This window comes from Lacerta agilis, chromosome 10 (assembly GCF_009819535.1).
Source record: "Lacerta agilis isolate rLacAgi1 chromosome 10, rLacAgi1.pri, whole genome shotgun sequence".
Lineage (NCBI taxonomy): Eukaryota > Metazoa > Chordata > Lepidosauria > Squamata > Lacertidae > Lacerta > Lacerta agilis.
Genome location: NC_046321.1, coordinates 4,326,064 through 4,343,460, shown reverse-complemented (window position 1 = coordinate 4,343,460; position 17,397 = coordinate 4,326,064). Strand labels below are relative to the sequence as shown.

Here is a 17,397-nt window from a genome sequence, read left to right as displayed (position 1 = left end):
CCATGTTGGATGTGGAAGGGATCACGGCAGAAGACCAGGAACAACCCAAAATCCCCTATGTGACTCCCCGAGTGTGGTGTAGTGGTTAAGAGTGGCAAGACTCGTAATCTGGTGAACCGGGTTCGCGTCTCCGCTCCTCCGCATGCAGCTGCTGGGTGACCTTGGGCTAGTCACACTTCTCTGAAGTCTCTCAGCCCCACTCACCTCACACTGTGCTTGTTGTGGTGGAGGAAGGGAAGGGAAAGGAGAATGTGAGCCGCTTTGAGACTCCTTCAGGTAGTGATAAAGCGGGATATCAAATCCAAACTCTTCTTCTTCTTCCCCCCCACCCTGGTGGACCATGAACAAAATAGAACTATCCCTCACAAGAAGCCATATAAGACCACACCTCATAAAATACCGGGAACCATAGTTTATGGGCGATGTGAACAGCTCTGCGAGGGGTGAACTACAGTTCCCAGGATACTTTGGAGGAAGCCATGTGGCTTATATGCACGGTGTGGCTGTGACTATAGGCACGATTAAGTCCACCCCTTCATCTCTGCTCGCCTCCCAGCAGGGAAGTAAAACAAGCCATGCAAGAAGCAGGACCTCTCCCCCTTCCAGAACCTGGCGAAGGTCCCTGCCATCTTCGGAAGAACCAAGACAAGGATGCAGAGAAATTATGCACCTGTTTGTACGTCTCGGTCTCTCCCCTCGGCACCCTTCCTTCTCTCCTTAAGCAACACAGAGGAATCGTCAGCAGCTGAGCGTACAAGGAAAAAATCACTTTTGTCTCTCTCCATGCCAGCCACTAGAGAGAGGGACTAGTCAGGAGTCTTATTGCCTCAGTTGCCAAGGGAGAAACCGGTTTCCTCCTCCTTTGGACGGAGCGGGTTTTGGGGAGAGACCCGAGCCCACGATTCAGCCCTCTTGAAAGAAAGAACGCCTCTTGGGAGCAGGGGAGCGGCACTCCCGCTCTTCCTGCCCGCGGCTCAGAAGGAGTTGATGAAGTTCAAGTAGGCGTTGAGGAATCCGAGAGGGTCCTCCAGCTGTGGGTAGTGGCTGATGTGGTCGTCTAGCACAGAAACAGTCGACATGGGAAGCACTTGCCTGTGGGGGAAGTAATAATAATAATAATAATTTTTTTTATATCCCGCCCATCTGGCTGGGTTTCCCCAGCCACTGTGGGCAGCTCCCAATCGAGTGTTAAAAACAATACAGCATTAAACGTTAAAAACTTCCCTAAACAAGGCTGCCTCCAGTTGTCAAGGAAATAAGCAGCTATCCTATTTTTAAAAGACACCCAACAGAATATTAAAATACAATAGTCTATTAAACATTAAAAGCTTCCCTAAACAGGGCTGCCTTCAGTTGTCTTCTAAAAGTCTGGTAGTTGTTTTTCTCTTTGACGGGTGCACGCAAGAAAGGGCTCTTTAGAACACCCCACAACTGCTACAGGGAACAAAGGAAGAAAGCGGAAATAAGGTTCGCGGTGAAGCTTATATAATAATAATAATTTATTTATTATTTATACCCCGCCCATCTGGCTGGGTTTCCCCAGCCACTCTGGGCAGCTTCCAACAGAATGTTAAAATACAATAATCTATTAAACGTTAAAAGCTTCCCTAAACAGGGCTGCCTTCAGGTGTCTTCTAAAAGTCTGGTAGTTGTTTATCTCTTTGACATCTGGTGGGAGGGAGTTCCACAGGGCGGGTGCCACTACCGAGAAGGCCCTCTGCCTGGTTCCCTGTAACTTGGCTTCTCGCAGGGAGGGAACCACCAGAAGGCCCTCGGAGCTGGACCTCAGTGTCCGGGCTGGACAATGGGGGTGGAGATGCTCCTTCAGGTATACTGGGCCGAGGCCGTTTAGGGCTTTCAAGGTCAGCACCAACACTTTGAATTGTGCTCAGAAACTGCGCTTCTCATCAGTATAAGGCAGCTTCCTAGGATGTCAAGCCTGGTTTAAAAAGTGTTTTCTTTTTTGACGAGTTATCAAAAATGTATAGAACAAGTACAAATACCTGCTGGAAATGTAAAGAGAAAGAAGGTGCCAATTACCATACAGGTATGTGGTGGCCGTGTAAGGTAATAAAAGGTTTCTGGGAGATGATATATAATGAACTGAAAAAAATGTTTAAAACAACTTTTGTTAAAAAAAAAGTTTTTTTAATTAGGAATTGTAGGTACTGGTAGGTTGATTTGCTAATCCTATGTCTTTTGCTTTCATTGTGATGCTTAGCTTATTTTTTTAGTTGTTTGCTTTGCTAACAGTGATCTACAGATTGCAGTGGTTGCTAATTGTTCTCCACGATTTACGCTGGTTTGTGATGTTTTATTAGGTTCTATCGTGTTATTGTTATTTATTGTTTGCAAGCCGCTTAGGGATTCATCTGAGTGAGAAAGAGGCACAGAAGTATATAAAAAAGCAAATCAAACAAACAAACTACGTCCTTAACAGGCAGGCAGGAATTCAACAGGGGGTGCTTTTCTCAGCCGGCAATGCAGGGGAAGACGCGCCTGTTGAACTTCTGCCCTATGCCCTGGTTAAAATGTAAAGAGGGTCTCAGAGAGAAAAGGCGGCAACCTCCAGTGTGTATTTGGAAATCCTCGCTGGTGCTCAAAGGCTTCATTTTGTTTCAGACCAATAGCGAAATTTATGAAATAACCCCCCAGGTATTATATGGCACAGCTGAGCCCACCCCCCACAAGAAGCTTACCTGTAGAGCTGAAGGAACTCTGGGTATGGATTCACAGGGTCCAGAGGCCCATAAATCAGATGTACTGCAAGAGAGGAAGAAAAGCATCTTTGTCAAATTCCAGGATACAGGCCACAAAACTACCCCACCCCAATGCCCCACAAGCAGCAGAATTAATCTTGGCTCTTCCGTACGGCCCGAGGCACAATGGCAGCCTTTGCCGTTTCCTACTCACGGGGAACAGACGTGGATTGCAGAGCTCCCACCCAGCGGTCCCTGTGCTTCTTCCGTTGGTTGATGAACTGCAAAATGCTGAAGAACAAAATTCATCCATTGAGACCGATTCCAGGCACTTGGCAGCTGCCTCCGGTCGCTGAGAGGCAGCCGCTGTCCGTTTGGGGGGAAAGGCTCAAGCTCTCTGGTTGAGCATCTCCCCAGTTCAATTCCCCAAAGGGATCTCCACGTAGGACTGGGGGGGGGGGAATCCCTCATCAAAACCCTAAAGGTTTTGTCAGTGCTGCGAATACTGACAAAATACGCGAATACGGAGCTGGTGTAAAGCACTTTCCGAAGAAAGAAGCATCTCTGTGATGAGACCCAAAAGCAGGCAGTTCTGGAGCTGAGTTTTCAGCTGAGGTTCCATAAGGCTATGTCATAATTAGAGCTGGGCGATATATCGTTTGGAGTCCATATCTGTGATATTGCAGATCAGGATTTTGGTGTGTGCTTATTCAAAAATCACAATGTGGGGGAAACCGTGAAGCCAGCCAAGGCTTCTCTCGATTCCTGAAATCCCTGTAAACGCTGCTGGCTCAGCTCTCCCCTTCCTCATGCAAGGGTAGGGGCAGCAAATCCCAACAGCAGGCGCCAGCAATAATCACGTTGCAGGGAAAACCATGGATCCTTATGTCAGACATCGTGATATAACGGTATATCGCAGTGCTTAGCTGGTGATATATTGCAATGTTGAAAACCAGGTATCGCCCAGTCCCAGTCATAATCTCACCTTATACAAGTGAATAAAGCCAACGGGCGTTTTGCAGGGTACTAACACTCAGATTTAGGGACACAGGTGGCGCTGTGGTCTAAACCCAGCAGCTGCATGTGGAGGAGCGGGGAATCGAACCCGGTTTGCCAGATTACGAGTCTACTGCTCTTAACCACTACACCACACTGGCTCTCCGAGCAGTGATCTCGGAGCCTCCAGCATGTGCAGCTTTGGAGCGGGCTAAGTGAGCATCCTGAGCCACTACGGTGGGGGGTGCCCTGTATTTCAGGGGTGGGGTGGGGGGACTTGGGAGAACTCCTCAGCTGGCAGCAGGCTCTTCCCGCAAACCTTGAGCTCAACGCTCCAGGTTAATTCAGGTGACGGTAACATTAACCCGGCAAGCTTGCTCATCTGCAGCCTCCAACACAAAACAGAAGCCCAGTCGCTGAAACAGGATAGCCCAGGTGCCAAACCTCCTGCAAGGCCCTGAAAGGAGAACTGGAGTCGGGAGGAAGCCGAGCTCCTGCCAGGTAAACATGAGACTCCGGATGCTTTAATTGCGCCAGGAAGAATGGAAAAAGGGTTCCACGTTCATTGCAAGGGCCAGTATTGAGCCCCATCACCAGCACGGCCAGTGTTAAATTCTCTCGGTCTCCCAAGCACCTTCACAAAAAGCTCTTCGCCAAGCTGGTGCCCCACAGAGGATGTAGTCCAAAACCTCTGGAGGGCACCAGGTTGGCAAATGGTGACCTAAGGCGATGGTGGCCAAACGTGGCCCTCCAGCTGTCTTGGGACTACAACTCCCATCATCCCTGACCACTGGTCCTGCTGGCTAGGGATGATGGGAGTTGTAGTCCAAAAACAGCTGGAGGGCCAAGTTTGGCCACCACTGACCTAAGCCTGCAACTTCCAAAGTCCAACTCGCAGGGACTTAACTTCTGGGTAAACAGGCAGAGGAGTGAGCTGTTAGCTGCAAAGGAAGAGTTTTTTTTTTTTTGAAACCTACAAGCGATATACCAATATATCACAATGTCTGACATAAGGATGGTTCTGCAGAACGGGCTGCCTCGTAAAGCAGGAATATCTAACAACAGAGCAACATAAATGCCTCATCTCTGCAGACGGATGGGCGGTTTTGAAATGCTCTCGAAATCTACCGTATTTTTCGCTCCATAGGGCGCACCGGACCATAGGGCGCACCTCGTTTTTAGAGGGGGAAACAAGGAAAAAAATATTTTTCTGGTTTTCCTCCTCTAAAAGCCCTGTTTTTTTTGAGGATCAGCTAAAAGTTTTGCAGCTTTTTTTGCGAAGGGAAAAGCCCTGTTTTTTTAGGATCAGCTAAAAGTTTTGCAGCTTTTTTTGCAAAGGGAAAAGCCCTGTTTTTTAGGATCAGCTAAAAGTTTTGCAGCTTTTTTGCAAAGGGAAAAGCCCTGTTTTTTTGAGCATCAGCTAAATGTTTAGCAGCTTTTTTTGCAAAGGGAAAAACCCTGTTTTTTTGAGGATCAGCTAAAAGTTTTGCAGCTTTTTTGAAAAGGGAAAAGCAAAGCTCTTTTTGCAAAGGGGGAAAAGCAAAGAGGGAAAGCCCCATTTTTATGGGGTTCAACTCACATTTCTGCAGCTTCTAAAGGCAGATATTTCCCCTTACTTTTTAGGAGGAAAACAATGTGTCTTATGGAGCGAAAAATATGGTATCTCCAGTGGTGGGCCTTCCCCTGCATGTGGACAAGACTAATCATGGGTCCAAGGGTCAAGGAGGCGAATATTTGCACAATCAAACTTTGCTTTTACAACTCCCTTTTTTCACACCCCTTTGCGCGCACGCACACTCTCTCTCTTAATGTAGAATGTAGTAATTTGTTAAAAACTGAAATAAAAAAACAAACCAGCCCTATTTCAGAGACCGCAGCTGATTCATGGACTATACTGTCCACTCCTCGCTTACAGCTTGCCTGGCTCCACAGTGGTCCTTAGGAGCAGACCCCAAAAGCAATCCTGTGTCCGCTATCGTTCCGTTTTTTTCCGTGGTGGCCTTACCTGTCAATCACAAGGTTGCCGTCGTTTGTTCGGACTGCTGTCCACATGTCCCAGTATTCGGCATCTGAAGGCTGGGTATATGGGCCGAAGACAGCCGCAAGTCTGGAAGATTCGAAAGAAGAAGGGGAAGGACTATCAAGGAAGACAATCTGCTCAAATTTAGATTGTTAGAGTGAACTACTGTATTTTTCGCTCCACAGGGCGCACCGGACCATAGGGCGCACCTCATTTTTAGAGGAGGAAACAAGAAAAAAAATATATTTTTCTGGTTTTCCTCCTCAAAAAGCCCTGTTTTTTTGAGGATCAGCTAAAAGTTTTGCAGCTTTTTTTTGCAAAGGGAAAAGCCCTGGTTTTTTGAGGATCAGCTAAAAGTTTTGCAGCTCCTTTTCCAAAGGGGGAAAAGCCCCATTTTTAGGGGGTTGAACTCACATTTCTGCAGCTTCTAAAGGAAAGGGAGCCTTTTCTACAGTTTCCAGACTGATAATCTAATCAGCCAGTCCCATGTCGCTGGGGAAACAAACAACCTCCCTCTGCAGCACATTCAACAAAGGAGGGCGGGGCTGAAAGGGAGCCGGGACTCTTATCTCTCTCCCGATCTCTTGCTGATCAGCTGCTGAGCAGGGTCCTTTCAACACCCCCTTTTCTCTTTGTAAAATAAAAAGCACGGTCCTCTTTTGGCCCCTGGGAAATTCAGCTCCAGGGACCACCATTCGCTCCATAAGATGCACAGATATTTCCCCCTGCTTTTTAGGAGGGAAAAAGTGCGTCTTATGGAGCGAAAAATACGGTAAACGCTCTCCAGAAGGGGTTTCCTAAACCGTACAGCATCCCTTGAGCAACAAGTACGTTCTCTTCCCCTCTTCTCGGAGAGGGCAGGAATGATAGCATTTGAGACCTCCTGCTCTCAAAGGGGAAGAATTCAAAGATTCAGAATACCAACTCACCCTCTGGCAAAGAAGAAGTAATTTGATAATCGGGCGATAATGGGTGAGAGCAGGCCGCCATCTTTGAGAATCTTTAAAAGGAAAAGGGGAAATTAATCACTGTTTAATTGGTTTAGGACTACAAATCCAACAGCCCCAGAAAGCATAGCTTCTTCACTGGCTACGAATTAGTTTCCGGGCCCAATTCAATAGTGGTAGTTTTGACCTATAAAGCTTTAAACGACTCAGGACCACAATACCTCAAGGACCGCCTCTTCCCGTATGAAGTGAGCCAGATTCTGTGATCATCACCTGATCGTCTGAGGTCCAGAAGGCGGGAACACGAGAACGGGGCCTTTTCTGTGGTGTTTCCCCACCTGTGGCTCTCCCCAGGGAGGCTCGCCTGGTGCCCTCGTTGCATATCTTTAGGTGCCAAGCAAAAATATCTCTCTCCTCCCAGGCCTTTGGTTAATTAAGTGAACTTAATTAAGTTTAATAAATAACAATCATGACGATGATGATAATGTTTCTGGAATGCTCTCCCCAGGGAAGTTTAACTGGCGCCTTCATTATAAATCTTTAGGCTCCAGACAGAAACGTTCCTCTTCAACTAGGCCTTTGGCAAATTAAATATATGACTATTTCAAATGTGTGTGTGGTGGGGTGATTGCTTTTGTTTGTTGGTGTGGTATGAATTTTTGTGCTTCTATACTGTAAACAGCCCCATGATCCTCGGATGAAGAGGAGCATAGAAATGCAATAATAAGTAAATAATGGAACAATTCTACAGTATCCATAAAAGAAGCTCGGTGTTTTTCTGCAAGAGCAAATGTGCTTACCGTTTGGATGAATCTGGGGTGGTGAGTTTCTGGGAAAATACCTGTGGGAAACAGGAGGGGGGAGTTGCTTTTGTGTTCGAATCCTGCGTGTGGGTCCCATCCCCCCCGGCATCTGGTTGAAGGCTGGACTAGGTGCCCATTGTCTCTTCTTACACAATAATTCTCCATGCCATGAAAGCCACTTTTACCCACAAACTTACTGCTGGTCCTATTCAGGATCTCAGCAGAATTTCAAGCCCAAGTCCCAGGTTCAATCCAGGCAGCAGCTTATTCATAGAATCCTAGAGTTGGAAGAGACCCCAAGGGCCATCCAGTCCAACCCCCTGCCAAGCAGGAAACACCATCAAAGCATTCCTGACAGATGGCTGTCAAGCCTCCGCTTAAAGACCTCCAAAGAAGGAGACTCCACCACACTCCTTGGCAGCAAATCCCACTGCCAAACAGCTCTCACTGTCAGGAAGTTCTTCCTAATGTTTAGGTGGAATCTTCTTTCTTGTAGTTTGAATCCATTGCCCCGTGTCCGCTTCTCTGGAGCAGCAGAAAACAACCTTTCTCCCTCCTCTACATGACATCCTTTTATATATTTGAACATGTCTATCATATCACCCCTTAACCTTCTCTTCTCCAGGCTAAACATACCCAGCTCCCTATTATTGTTGAAATACTCTATACAGTAGTACCTTGGTTCTCAAATGCCTTGGTACTCAAACAATATGGAACCCAAACACTACAAACCCAGAAGTAAGATTTCCGGTTTGCGAACTTCTTTCGGATGCCAAACGTGCTCCGATTTGAGTGCCACACTTCCGTTTTGAGTGTTACGCTGAGCTCTGTCTGTCTTTGCTATTTATTTTGCGGTTTTGTTTTTGCGGCTCTTTTTGTGATTGTGTGGAACCCAGTTCAGCTCCTGATTGATTGATCGATTGTGTGACTGCAGTACATTGTTTAGTGCTTTCATTTTATGGATCAATGGTCTCGTTAGACAGTAAAAATCATGTTCAATTGCTGTTTTTAAAAGTCCGTCAGATTAATCCATGTTGCTTTACTTTCTATGGGAAAGCGCACCTTGGTTTTGGAACGCTTTGGTTTTGGAACGGACTTCCAGAATGGATTAAGTTTGAGAACCAAGGTGCCACTGTATTCTTATTGAACTATTAATAATAATAATAATAATGCGGAGGACGTTCTTTGCAATAAAAGCCTTACCTCCATTTGACAGGCACAGGCTGTTGATGAGGACACTTCCTGTCATATTCTGCTCATACCTGAGGACAAAGAAGAGGCTAAGGTGGCGAGAAGTCAGGGCAGAGCCACACTGCTTCTTGTGGCAGTACGGTGCAATGGTTAGAGCACTGGACTAGGGCCTGGGGTTCAAACCTCTGCTCACTGGATGGCCTTGGGCCAGTCACCACCTCTCAGCCTAACCGACCTCACAGGGTTGTGGTGAGGATTAACAGGGCAAGGGGCAAACCACGTACACCACCTCAAGCTGCTTGGAGAAAAAGGTGGACTGGGATGCAATAAGTGACAAGACACTCTCACGCAAGCCCTCTAATAATAATAATAATAATAATAATAATAATAATAATAATAATAATATATTATTTATATCCCGCCCATCTGGCTGGGTTTCCACAGCCACTCTGGGCAGCTTCCAACAGAATATTAAAATACAATAGTCTATTAAACATTAAAAGCTTCCCTAAACAGGGCTGCCTTCAGATGTCTTCTAAAAGTCTGGTAGGTGGTTTTCTCTTTGACATGTGGTGGGAGGACGTTCCACAAGGCGGGTGCCACCACCGAGAGGGCCCTCTGGCTGGTTCCCTGGAACCTCACTTCTCGCAGGGAGGGAACCGCCAGAAGGCCCTCGGAGCTGGACCTCAGTGTCCGGGCAGAACGATGGGGGTGGAGATGCTCCTTCAGGTATACTGGAGTGCAGCAGGTTGCTTTCTGGAATCTAAATATTTTTGTAGTACATACATGCAATCTTGAATGATAGTTTCAAGTAAAATCAGATAACAAATATTGTTTTTCGATTAGACAGAAATGATATTAAAGAACGCAAAACTGTGCGGGGAAAATAACGACAGTACAAAACAGTATAATGAGAATGATTGGAAGGTTTACATCCAGAAGTTTTATTTAAATGTTAATCACGAAGATAATGTTTCTTTTTGTATATAGCTTTTCTCTTCTATTTTTTTTCTTACTTGTTTTTATCTTCTGTGGTTTGTTGTAGCAATGCATTTGTATTTTCTTGTATATGTTTGTATTTTTTAATCAATAAAGGACAAAATAATTGGGGTTTTTTTTAAAGGAAATTAGTGATTGCTATTATTAAATGTCTTTATGCCACACCTTTCTCCCCAGGAATTCCAAGGCGGCTCACGGCATTTAAGAACGACAAAATAAAAAAACAAACTAGCTAGAAACAGTAATTAAAATACATCCAAGCACATTCAGAACCAGCAATTAAGAGTTTGCCCTGACGGCAGCCCAGCAGACAGAACTACACCTGAGCCCAAGTTTCCTAGGAAGGTCTTTGCCTGTCGGCAGATGGAGGCAACTGGTCTATCCTCTCTGGGATAGAATTGAATTCTGAAAGCGGCTCGGGGAGCCTCAGAGGGCAGCGATATGAATGCAAGGAAACAGCAAATCAAGCTGTTAAAGGGCGCCAGTGAAAACGCAGAAGTGCCGGGGCTTCCACTCACCTGTGGAGAAGCTCCTGTGCAACCGTGTCCCCGTAGTCGTGCGAGAGGAGGTTGACCCGCTGGTTCAAGAGGCCCAAGTGGCCCAGGAGCCCTTCCACAATGCTGGCTTGCTCAAAGATGGAGTACTGGTGCGGCCTCTGGGAAGTAAAGGGAAGAGCCCAGCTGCAGCTCCAAAACACGCCTCTCCGGCTTAAGCCCGGTTCATCCCATCAGGATTGTCCTACTCACAAGTAGAACATTGGCAGAGACGCATGCCCGACTGGCATGTTCCCTCCCTCCTGTGGGATCGTTCGGGAGCTTCAAAAGCATTCCTCAGCCCGAACATCACAGCGACTGATGCCAAGAAACATCAGCACACTTAGGGATCCGCAGAGGTTTGCGCAGTTGCGTAACAGAACTCAGCAACTCAGCATTTAGGCTAATCTACTTTATTTGCATATAAACACACACGGAGCACTTCAACATGGCTCCCTCTCTCTCTAGCATCAGGCAGCAAAGAGAGAGAACAAAGGACAATAGTCCCACTTCAGGAAACACAGTAAAACAAACACCCTGTCTTCGACACATCCCATTCCTGTGGAATCAAAACACACACCGTCATGTGATAGACAACAATCCCATGACTGCACACGGGGAATGAATCTCAACACATACAAGCCATGGGTAGGCAAACTAAGGCCTGGGGGCTGGATCTGGGACAATCGCCTTCTAAATCCGGCCCGCGGATGGTCCGGGCATCAGTGTATTTTTACATGAGTAGAATGTGTGCTTTTATTTAAAATGCATCTCTGGGTTATTTGTGGGGCCTGCCTGGTGTTTTTACATGTGTAGAATGTGTGCTTTTATTTAAAATGCATCTCTGGGTTATTTGGAATTCGTTCATTATTATTATTTTCGACATAGGAATTCGTTCATTATTATTTTTTTCAAAATATAGTCCGGCCCCCCACAAATGTCTGAGGGACAGTGGACCAGCCCCCTGCTGAAAAACAAGAAGATAATGCTTAACCCTCAGGGATGGGGAACAGTTTTTTTGGGGGGGAGGGGAAACACACAACATCCTTATTGTATCACACGACTGATGGACAGGTCATCCCACTCACCTGTTGGAACCCCTTGCGCGGAGATTGCTTACCGGTTTGTCGCTGAAGCCAAATCCCACGAAATCCAGGGCGATCACTCGGTTAAATCGCTGCGTCAGCCCTTCCCAAATCTGCAGCAGGGGAGAGAAAGGTGAAAATCAGGAGGCGTCTCAGCAGAACTGGTGAAACTGACAGGAAGAATCCGGAACCAGCGAGATCAAGTGTTCCAAAAAAAGACCGGAACAAATTTATATTATATTTGAAAGACAACTGCAAGCAATTAACATCATTAGCGGGGTTATCTGAGGATCTGCAAGATGAATTAGTTACCTATTCAGGTGGAGCAATTTAATATTTTAAGCAATGACATAACAAGAATGGGAAAGGAACTGAAATGCAGAAATGCAAAATTTAATTTTGTTAGCCGTTTGGCGGGAGGGAGGGAAGTCGTTTAGGCTCGGCTGAGCCAAGAGATTTAGTAAGAGGATACGATGTTACGTATTGTGATTATATGTAAAATTAATAAAATTATTTTTAAAAAAGAAAATCAGGCGTCTCCTCTCTATCTATCTCTCTCTCTCTCTAACAGGGATCTCCCTTTATAACCAGTCTCCAAATTTTCAACGCCTCTCGGGGGCAGCCTCACCTTGCACCAGTCGTAGCTGGAGGTTGGAAAGCCATGCAGGAGGACCACAATGTCCGAACTGCCAACGGCGCCCGAGGAATCTGCAGAGAACAGAACATCCGTTAAGGCACTGGCCCACCTCTCCCCAGGGAGGTTCTCCTGGGTGCCATCACTGTCTATCAAGGACTGTCCTGGACTCTGTGGTCAACATCTCAGGCCCTCCTTTGTGTGCCTCCTCCATGAGATCCAGAGGGCGGCAACACGAGAACAGGGCCTTTTTCTGTGGTGGCTCCCTATTTGGAGAACGCTCTCCCCAGGGAGACTCGCCCGGCACCTTCACTACGTATCTTTAGGCACCAGGTTAAAACAATCAAGCCGTAGGCTTTTAATGATCCTGGACCTTTTAGAGGAGGTGGGATTTTTAAACATTTTCTTTTCTGGTTTTAATATATGTGTGTGTGTGTGTGTGTGTGTGTGTGTGTATGTTTGTGTATGTGTAAGTCATTTTGGGTTGATTGTGGCCACACACAAAAAAGCGAGCAAACATTTTAATGATAAAAATAAAATGCCACTTAGGTTTTAACTCTTATTAACCAGCAAAATGCATATTGTTATGGGAAGCAGGAATCATTGCCAAGTACCCTTTCAAAACCATTTCCCGGTTCCATCTTTCTATAAATTTCCCTTCCTGTGGATTGTATGTTATTACTGATCAATTAACGGTGCCTCCCTGCCCCCCCCCCCGGCCCCCGGTTAACGGAGGCAGGCTTCTATTTTTCCAATATTGTGCAATGCAATAAAATGTCACACATTAAAAACTTCTCTAAACAGGGCTGCCTTCAGATGTTTTCTAAATGTCAGGTAGTTGTTTATCTATTTGACATCTGATGGGAGGGCGTTCAACAGGGAGGGCGCCACCACCGAGAAGGCCCTGTGCCTGGTTCCCTGTAACTTCGCTTCCCGCAGGGAGGGAACTGCCAGAAGGTCCGGTCAGGATTCAACCTCAACCGATTAGCAGCCATCCATCCTCCAACCACCTCCAGGCACTCACACAGGGCCTTCACTGGTAATCGCCGAAACATTATTCACAACCTTGTGCTTATTTTCAAGGCCCTCTTTACTGCAAGCAGCACTGAGTATTTTACAGAAAACACAGAGGGGCATTTCGGAAGCAAAACACATGAGAGGAAACCTCTGTAGAAGATGTTTTGGTTCTGGAAGGTGAAATAGCTTCCCGACGACCTCCATGACTGCAGAGCCGGCGATAACTTGGGGGGCGGGATGTGCAGGTAAACGGCAATGAGGGGCACAGTCAACAGGCCCACCTGGAGCCACCACTCTCTCATTCTGGGAAGAGAAAGAGGTGAAACGCAGTGTTTAAACTTTACACGGGGAGAGAGCAAGAGAGCAGTGCACTCCTATTCCACAGCGCTGGACTTTGCTCCGCACTCCAAGGTTCAGAGTTCGAAAACCACACATGCACACTGCTATAGGAATTCTAAGGTCTTATAAAGGGACCCCTAACCATTAGGTCCAGTCGTGTCCGACTCTGGGGTTGCGGCACTCATCAAACATTCATGGCCGAGGGAGCCGGCGTACGGCTTCCAGGTCATGTGGCCAGCATGACAAAGCCGCTTCCGGCGAACCAGAGCAGCGCACGGAAACGCCATTTACCTTCCCGCCGGAGCGGTACCTATTTATCTACTTGCACTTTGACATGCTTTCGAACTGCTAGGTGGGCAGGAGCTGGGACCGAGCAACGGGAGCTCACCCCGTCGCGGGGATTCGAACCGCCGACCTTGCCATTTTGACTCTCCCAAATTGACCTCAAATATTTCTCTGCGAGGAGGAAGGAAATGGGAAAAGCTTTCCAATGGTCTCTGGACTGCAGGGGCTTACACCTCCCTGTAAATACAGTCCGGCAAGAATCTGTTAAGCTGAGCACACTATCAATGTGCATTAAGAGATTCAGGAACTAAGTATTGACCATCTCCAAGGAATGGCCAGGCTACCCAGAAAAGGCAATCAGATAATAAGAAGGCATTATCAGGTATCCTGGCAGACAGGAGAGAAGCAACACACTCAGATTTCTGCTGGGGACCACCTCTTTCTGTAATGTGTGTATGATGTTTTGGGGGACGTTCTTAAACTGCAAGGTAATTTCAAAAGTCTGTATAAGGGTTTGCACACCAATGTTCTGGGTTCATCTCCTCCCTCTCTGTGTGGGGCAAGTGGGGAACCCTGTTGCAACAGTTTAATAAACATCAGGCTTCCTAGCTGCTTTGCATCTCAATATTCTCTGGTTGGCCTCTGTTATTTTCTCCTACGGATAGAGAACCTACGTAAGGACCCCATATGGGCTCTTGCTGACCAGTAAGGGATAAAGGAGAAGTTTTTTTTAAATAACACACACATTTATCAAAAGGCTGCCTTCGTGAGCCAGCCAGCCCCCAATGAGAAAGAGATCTTCCATTAGCAAAAAAGAGAGAGAGAGAGAGAGAGAGATTTTAAAAAAATGGAGGAACTCCTACAGAGATTTGTTTGCATTAATCACAATGGGACACTGGGCAGGTTTGGGCAAGATAATCCACACCCTTCCCTCTTCCCCATAAAATTACGCATTGACACACTGAACCAGATAATTGTAGAGTCGGAAGGGCCCCCCGAGGGGCATCTAGTCCCACCCCCTGCGATGCAGGAATCATGACAGATGGCCACCCAACCTCTGCTTAAAAACCTCCCAAGGAAGGAGAGCCCTCCGGAGAAAGTGGACCAAGTTTTCCTGCCTCTTAACCAGGCATAGGCAAACTCGGCCCTCCCGATGTTTTGGGACTACAACTCCCATCACCCCTAGCTAACAGGACCAGTGGTCAGGGATGATGGGAATTGTAGTCTCAAAAACATATGGAGGGCCGAGATTGCCTATGCCTGCTCTTAACGCTAGAAATCACGGACATCGAACAAAGCTGAATTGTGGAAGATTCAGGGCAGGCAAAAAAGAAGTCCTCCTACATGCAGTTAAACTGTGGAACCCCGTCTTTCTGGGTGCCTTTCAACAGAACATTAAAAACAGAATAAAACTTCAAACATTAAAAGCTTCCCTATACGGGGCTGCCTTCAGATGTCTTCTAAAAGTCGGATAGTTGTTTATTTCCTTGACATCTGATGGGAGGGCCTTCCACAGGGCGGGCGCCACCACCAAGAAGGCCCTCTGCCTAGGATGGCCTCCGACCTAGATAATTTTAACAGAGGACTAGACAAAGGAATAGTTAAAGCTATGGTTTTCCCAGTAGTAATGTACGGAAGTGAGAGCTGGACCATCAAGAAGGCTGATCGCCGAAGAATTGATGCTTTTGAATTATGGTGCTGGAGGAGACTCTTGAGAGTCCCATGGACTGCGAGAAGATCAAACTTCTCCATCCTTAAAGAAATCAGCCCTGAGTGCTCACTGGAAGGAAAGATCCTGAAGTTGAAGCTCCAATACTTTGGCTACCTCATGAGAAGACTCCCTGGAAAAGACCCTGATGTTGGGAAAGATGGAGGGCGCAAGGAGAAGGGGACAACAGAGGATGAGATGGTTGGACAGTGTTCTCGAAGCTCCCAACATGAGTCTGACCAAACTGTGGGAGGCAGTGGAAGACAGGAGGGCCTGGCGTGCTCTGGTCCATGGGGTCACAAAGAGTCGGACACGACTGAACGACTGAACAACAACAGACAAAGGAATGGAGGAGAGGGCTGTTGACGGCTACTAGCCATAATGTCGCTCTCTCTGCACAGTTGGAGGCAGAAACGCTTCCGAATCCCAGTTGCTGGAAACCCAACGAAGGAGAGAGGGCTCTGGTGCTCTGATCCTGCCCGCGGGTTTCCCACAGGGATCTGGCTTGCCACTGTGAGAACAGGATGCCGGACTAGATTGCCCTCTCCTCAACTGAACAGATCCAACAGGTCCTTCTTATTTTCCTAGGTTCTTATGAGGACCTGTGTGGGCAAGGAAATGTTAATAAGGAATTGAAGAATGAGGGGCGAGGGTAGAACCAGGAACTAATCCCGTGCTGCCCCAAGCTGCCCAGCCCAGTGGAAGATCGCAGGCAGCTCAAGTTGGGACATATTAAAGACCACAATTCCCCTTTTTTATAGAATCAAAGAACTGTAGAGTTGGAAAGGGACCCAAGGGTCATCTAGTCCAACCCCCTGCTATGCAGGGAATTTTCTTGGGTGTCAGGGGATCCCACAGAGATGCAATCTCATGCCAGGGCCTGATGAATAACTCCAAAGTCTTTTTCACTCAGACTGAGAAACTTCTTGCTTAGGAGCACAGGAATGTTGTCAGTGCCAAACTCTGAGTCTATTTCAGCATAATCCACACAGACCAGGAGCGGCTCTCCAAACATTTCTGCAAACTGGGAGATGCCAGAGTTTGAACCTGGGGCCTTCTGCATTCAAAGCGATCCGTTTGACCACTGCCCCTCTCCAGAGGCGGGGGCCAAGCTCTGCCTGCCCTCGTCCCGGGCGCCTGACAGGGAGCAGCGCCCAGCACAGTTGTGCCAAAACAATTCTGGGATAAGAGTAGGCGTGCAATCTCAAGAAAATTAATGCCGCTCGCTGGGCAAGAAAACTTTGCAGCGCTTGGTTTACAAACGTTCTGTTTCGAAAGCTCAGCGCTAACAATGAGCAACACCATGGAACACCCTTGAGCTGCTGGCAGGAAAAGGTGGCAGAGACAAACAAACAATTAAACAAACAAACAGTTAATTAATTAATGGATGCCCCGACCATCTGGTTGGGTTTCCCCAGCCACTCTGGGTGGCTTCAAGCAAAATATTAAAACGCAATAATTCATCCAATATTAAATATTAAAAGCTTCCCTAAACAGGGCTGCCTTCAGATGTCTTCTCAATGCAATAAATAAGCAAACAAACAAACACCCCCTCCTGCAAGACCCTCATGCTTTTCTCCCAAATTTCAAAAAAAAAAAAAACCCGCCTGCAAATGCATTCTCTCCCCCACCCAAAAAATGCCCCATTTCTTTCCAAAGGCTGCAAAGAAATAAAAACCCAACAATTGCTGCTCCTGCCCCCCCAACCCAGACCCCTCCTTAGAGAAGGTGGGGGTCACTGCCCCTCTTTCCGGTCCCTAGAGAGGGCGCGCATGCGCTCTCCGCTCACCTGCGCTCCAGGCTGCGGGCTGCGGGAAGGCGCGTCCCATGCTGCTCCCGCGGAAAGGAAAGGGCTTCTGGAGCCAGGGGACGGGGGAAAGCGCATGCGCGCCCTGGGCGCGGCTCGGTTGCCACGCCCCCTCTCGAGAACGTCCGGCTATTGGGCAAAACGCTTCCTGGGTTTGAGCGGGTGTGAGGGCTTACCCTTCGGCGCCCCCTAGAGACGGCAGGCGGTAGTGCGGCCCGCAGGGAGAAGCGGTTACGCGGCTAAGTCACCCAAAGTTTTTATTACAGTATTTGGGGTTTGTGGTGGGGGGGTTGCAATGTTTTTTCTGGGTGGGGGGCATGTATGATGGCTGTTG

At 47.4% G+C, this 17,397-nt stretch overlaps 1 protein-coding gene across 1 annotated transcript; it reads right to left on the bottom strand.

The window, feature by feature from the left end:
• Positions 1-397: 397 nt before the first annotated feature.
• Positions 398-17,118, bottom strand: MEST. The gene is made up of 12 exons (XM_033163114.1): positions 17,046-17,118; positions 13,073-13,227; positions 11,902-11,981; positions 11,309-11,386; positions 10,174-10,310; positions 8,669-8,727; positions 7,463-7,503; positions 6,645-6,715; positions 5,701-5,802; positions 2,914-2,990; positions 2,700-2,763; positions 398-1,092 (listed from the first exon to the last, which is right to left on the bottom strand). The coding sequence occupies exons 2-12, from the start codon at positions 13,224-13,226 to the stop codon at positions 975-977; spliced, it is 981 nt and encodes a 326-aa protein (XP_033019005.1). The 5' UTR covers position 13,227; positions 17,046-17,118; the 3' UTR covers positions 398-974.
• Positions 17,119-17,397: the final 279 nt, after the last annotated feature.

Coding starts and splice junctions, on each gene's coding strand:
- MEST (XM_033163114.1), bottom strand. CDS start 13,226: ATGAGAGAGTGGTGGCTCCAGGTGGGCCTGTTGACTGTGCCCCTCATT. Junction 11,982..13,072: donor CCAAAACATCTTCTACAGAG/GTTTCCTCTCAT, acceptor TGTTCTCTGCAG/ATTCCTCGGGCGCCGTTGGC. Junction 10,311..11,308: donor TTGGCTTCAGCGACAAACCG/GTAAGCAATCTC, acceptor TTTACTTCCCAG/AGGCCGCACCAGTACTCCAT.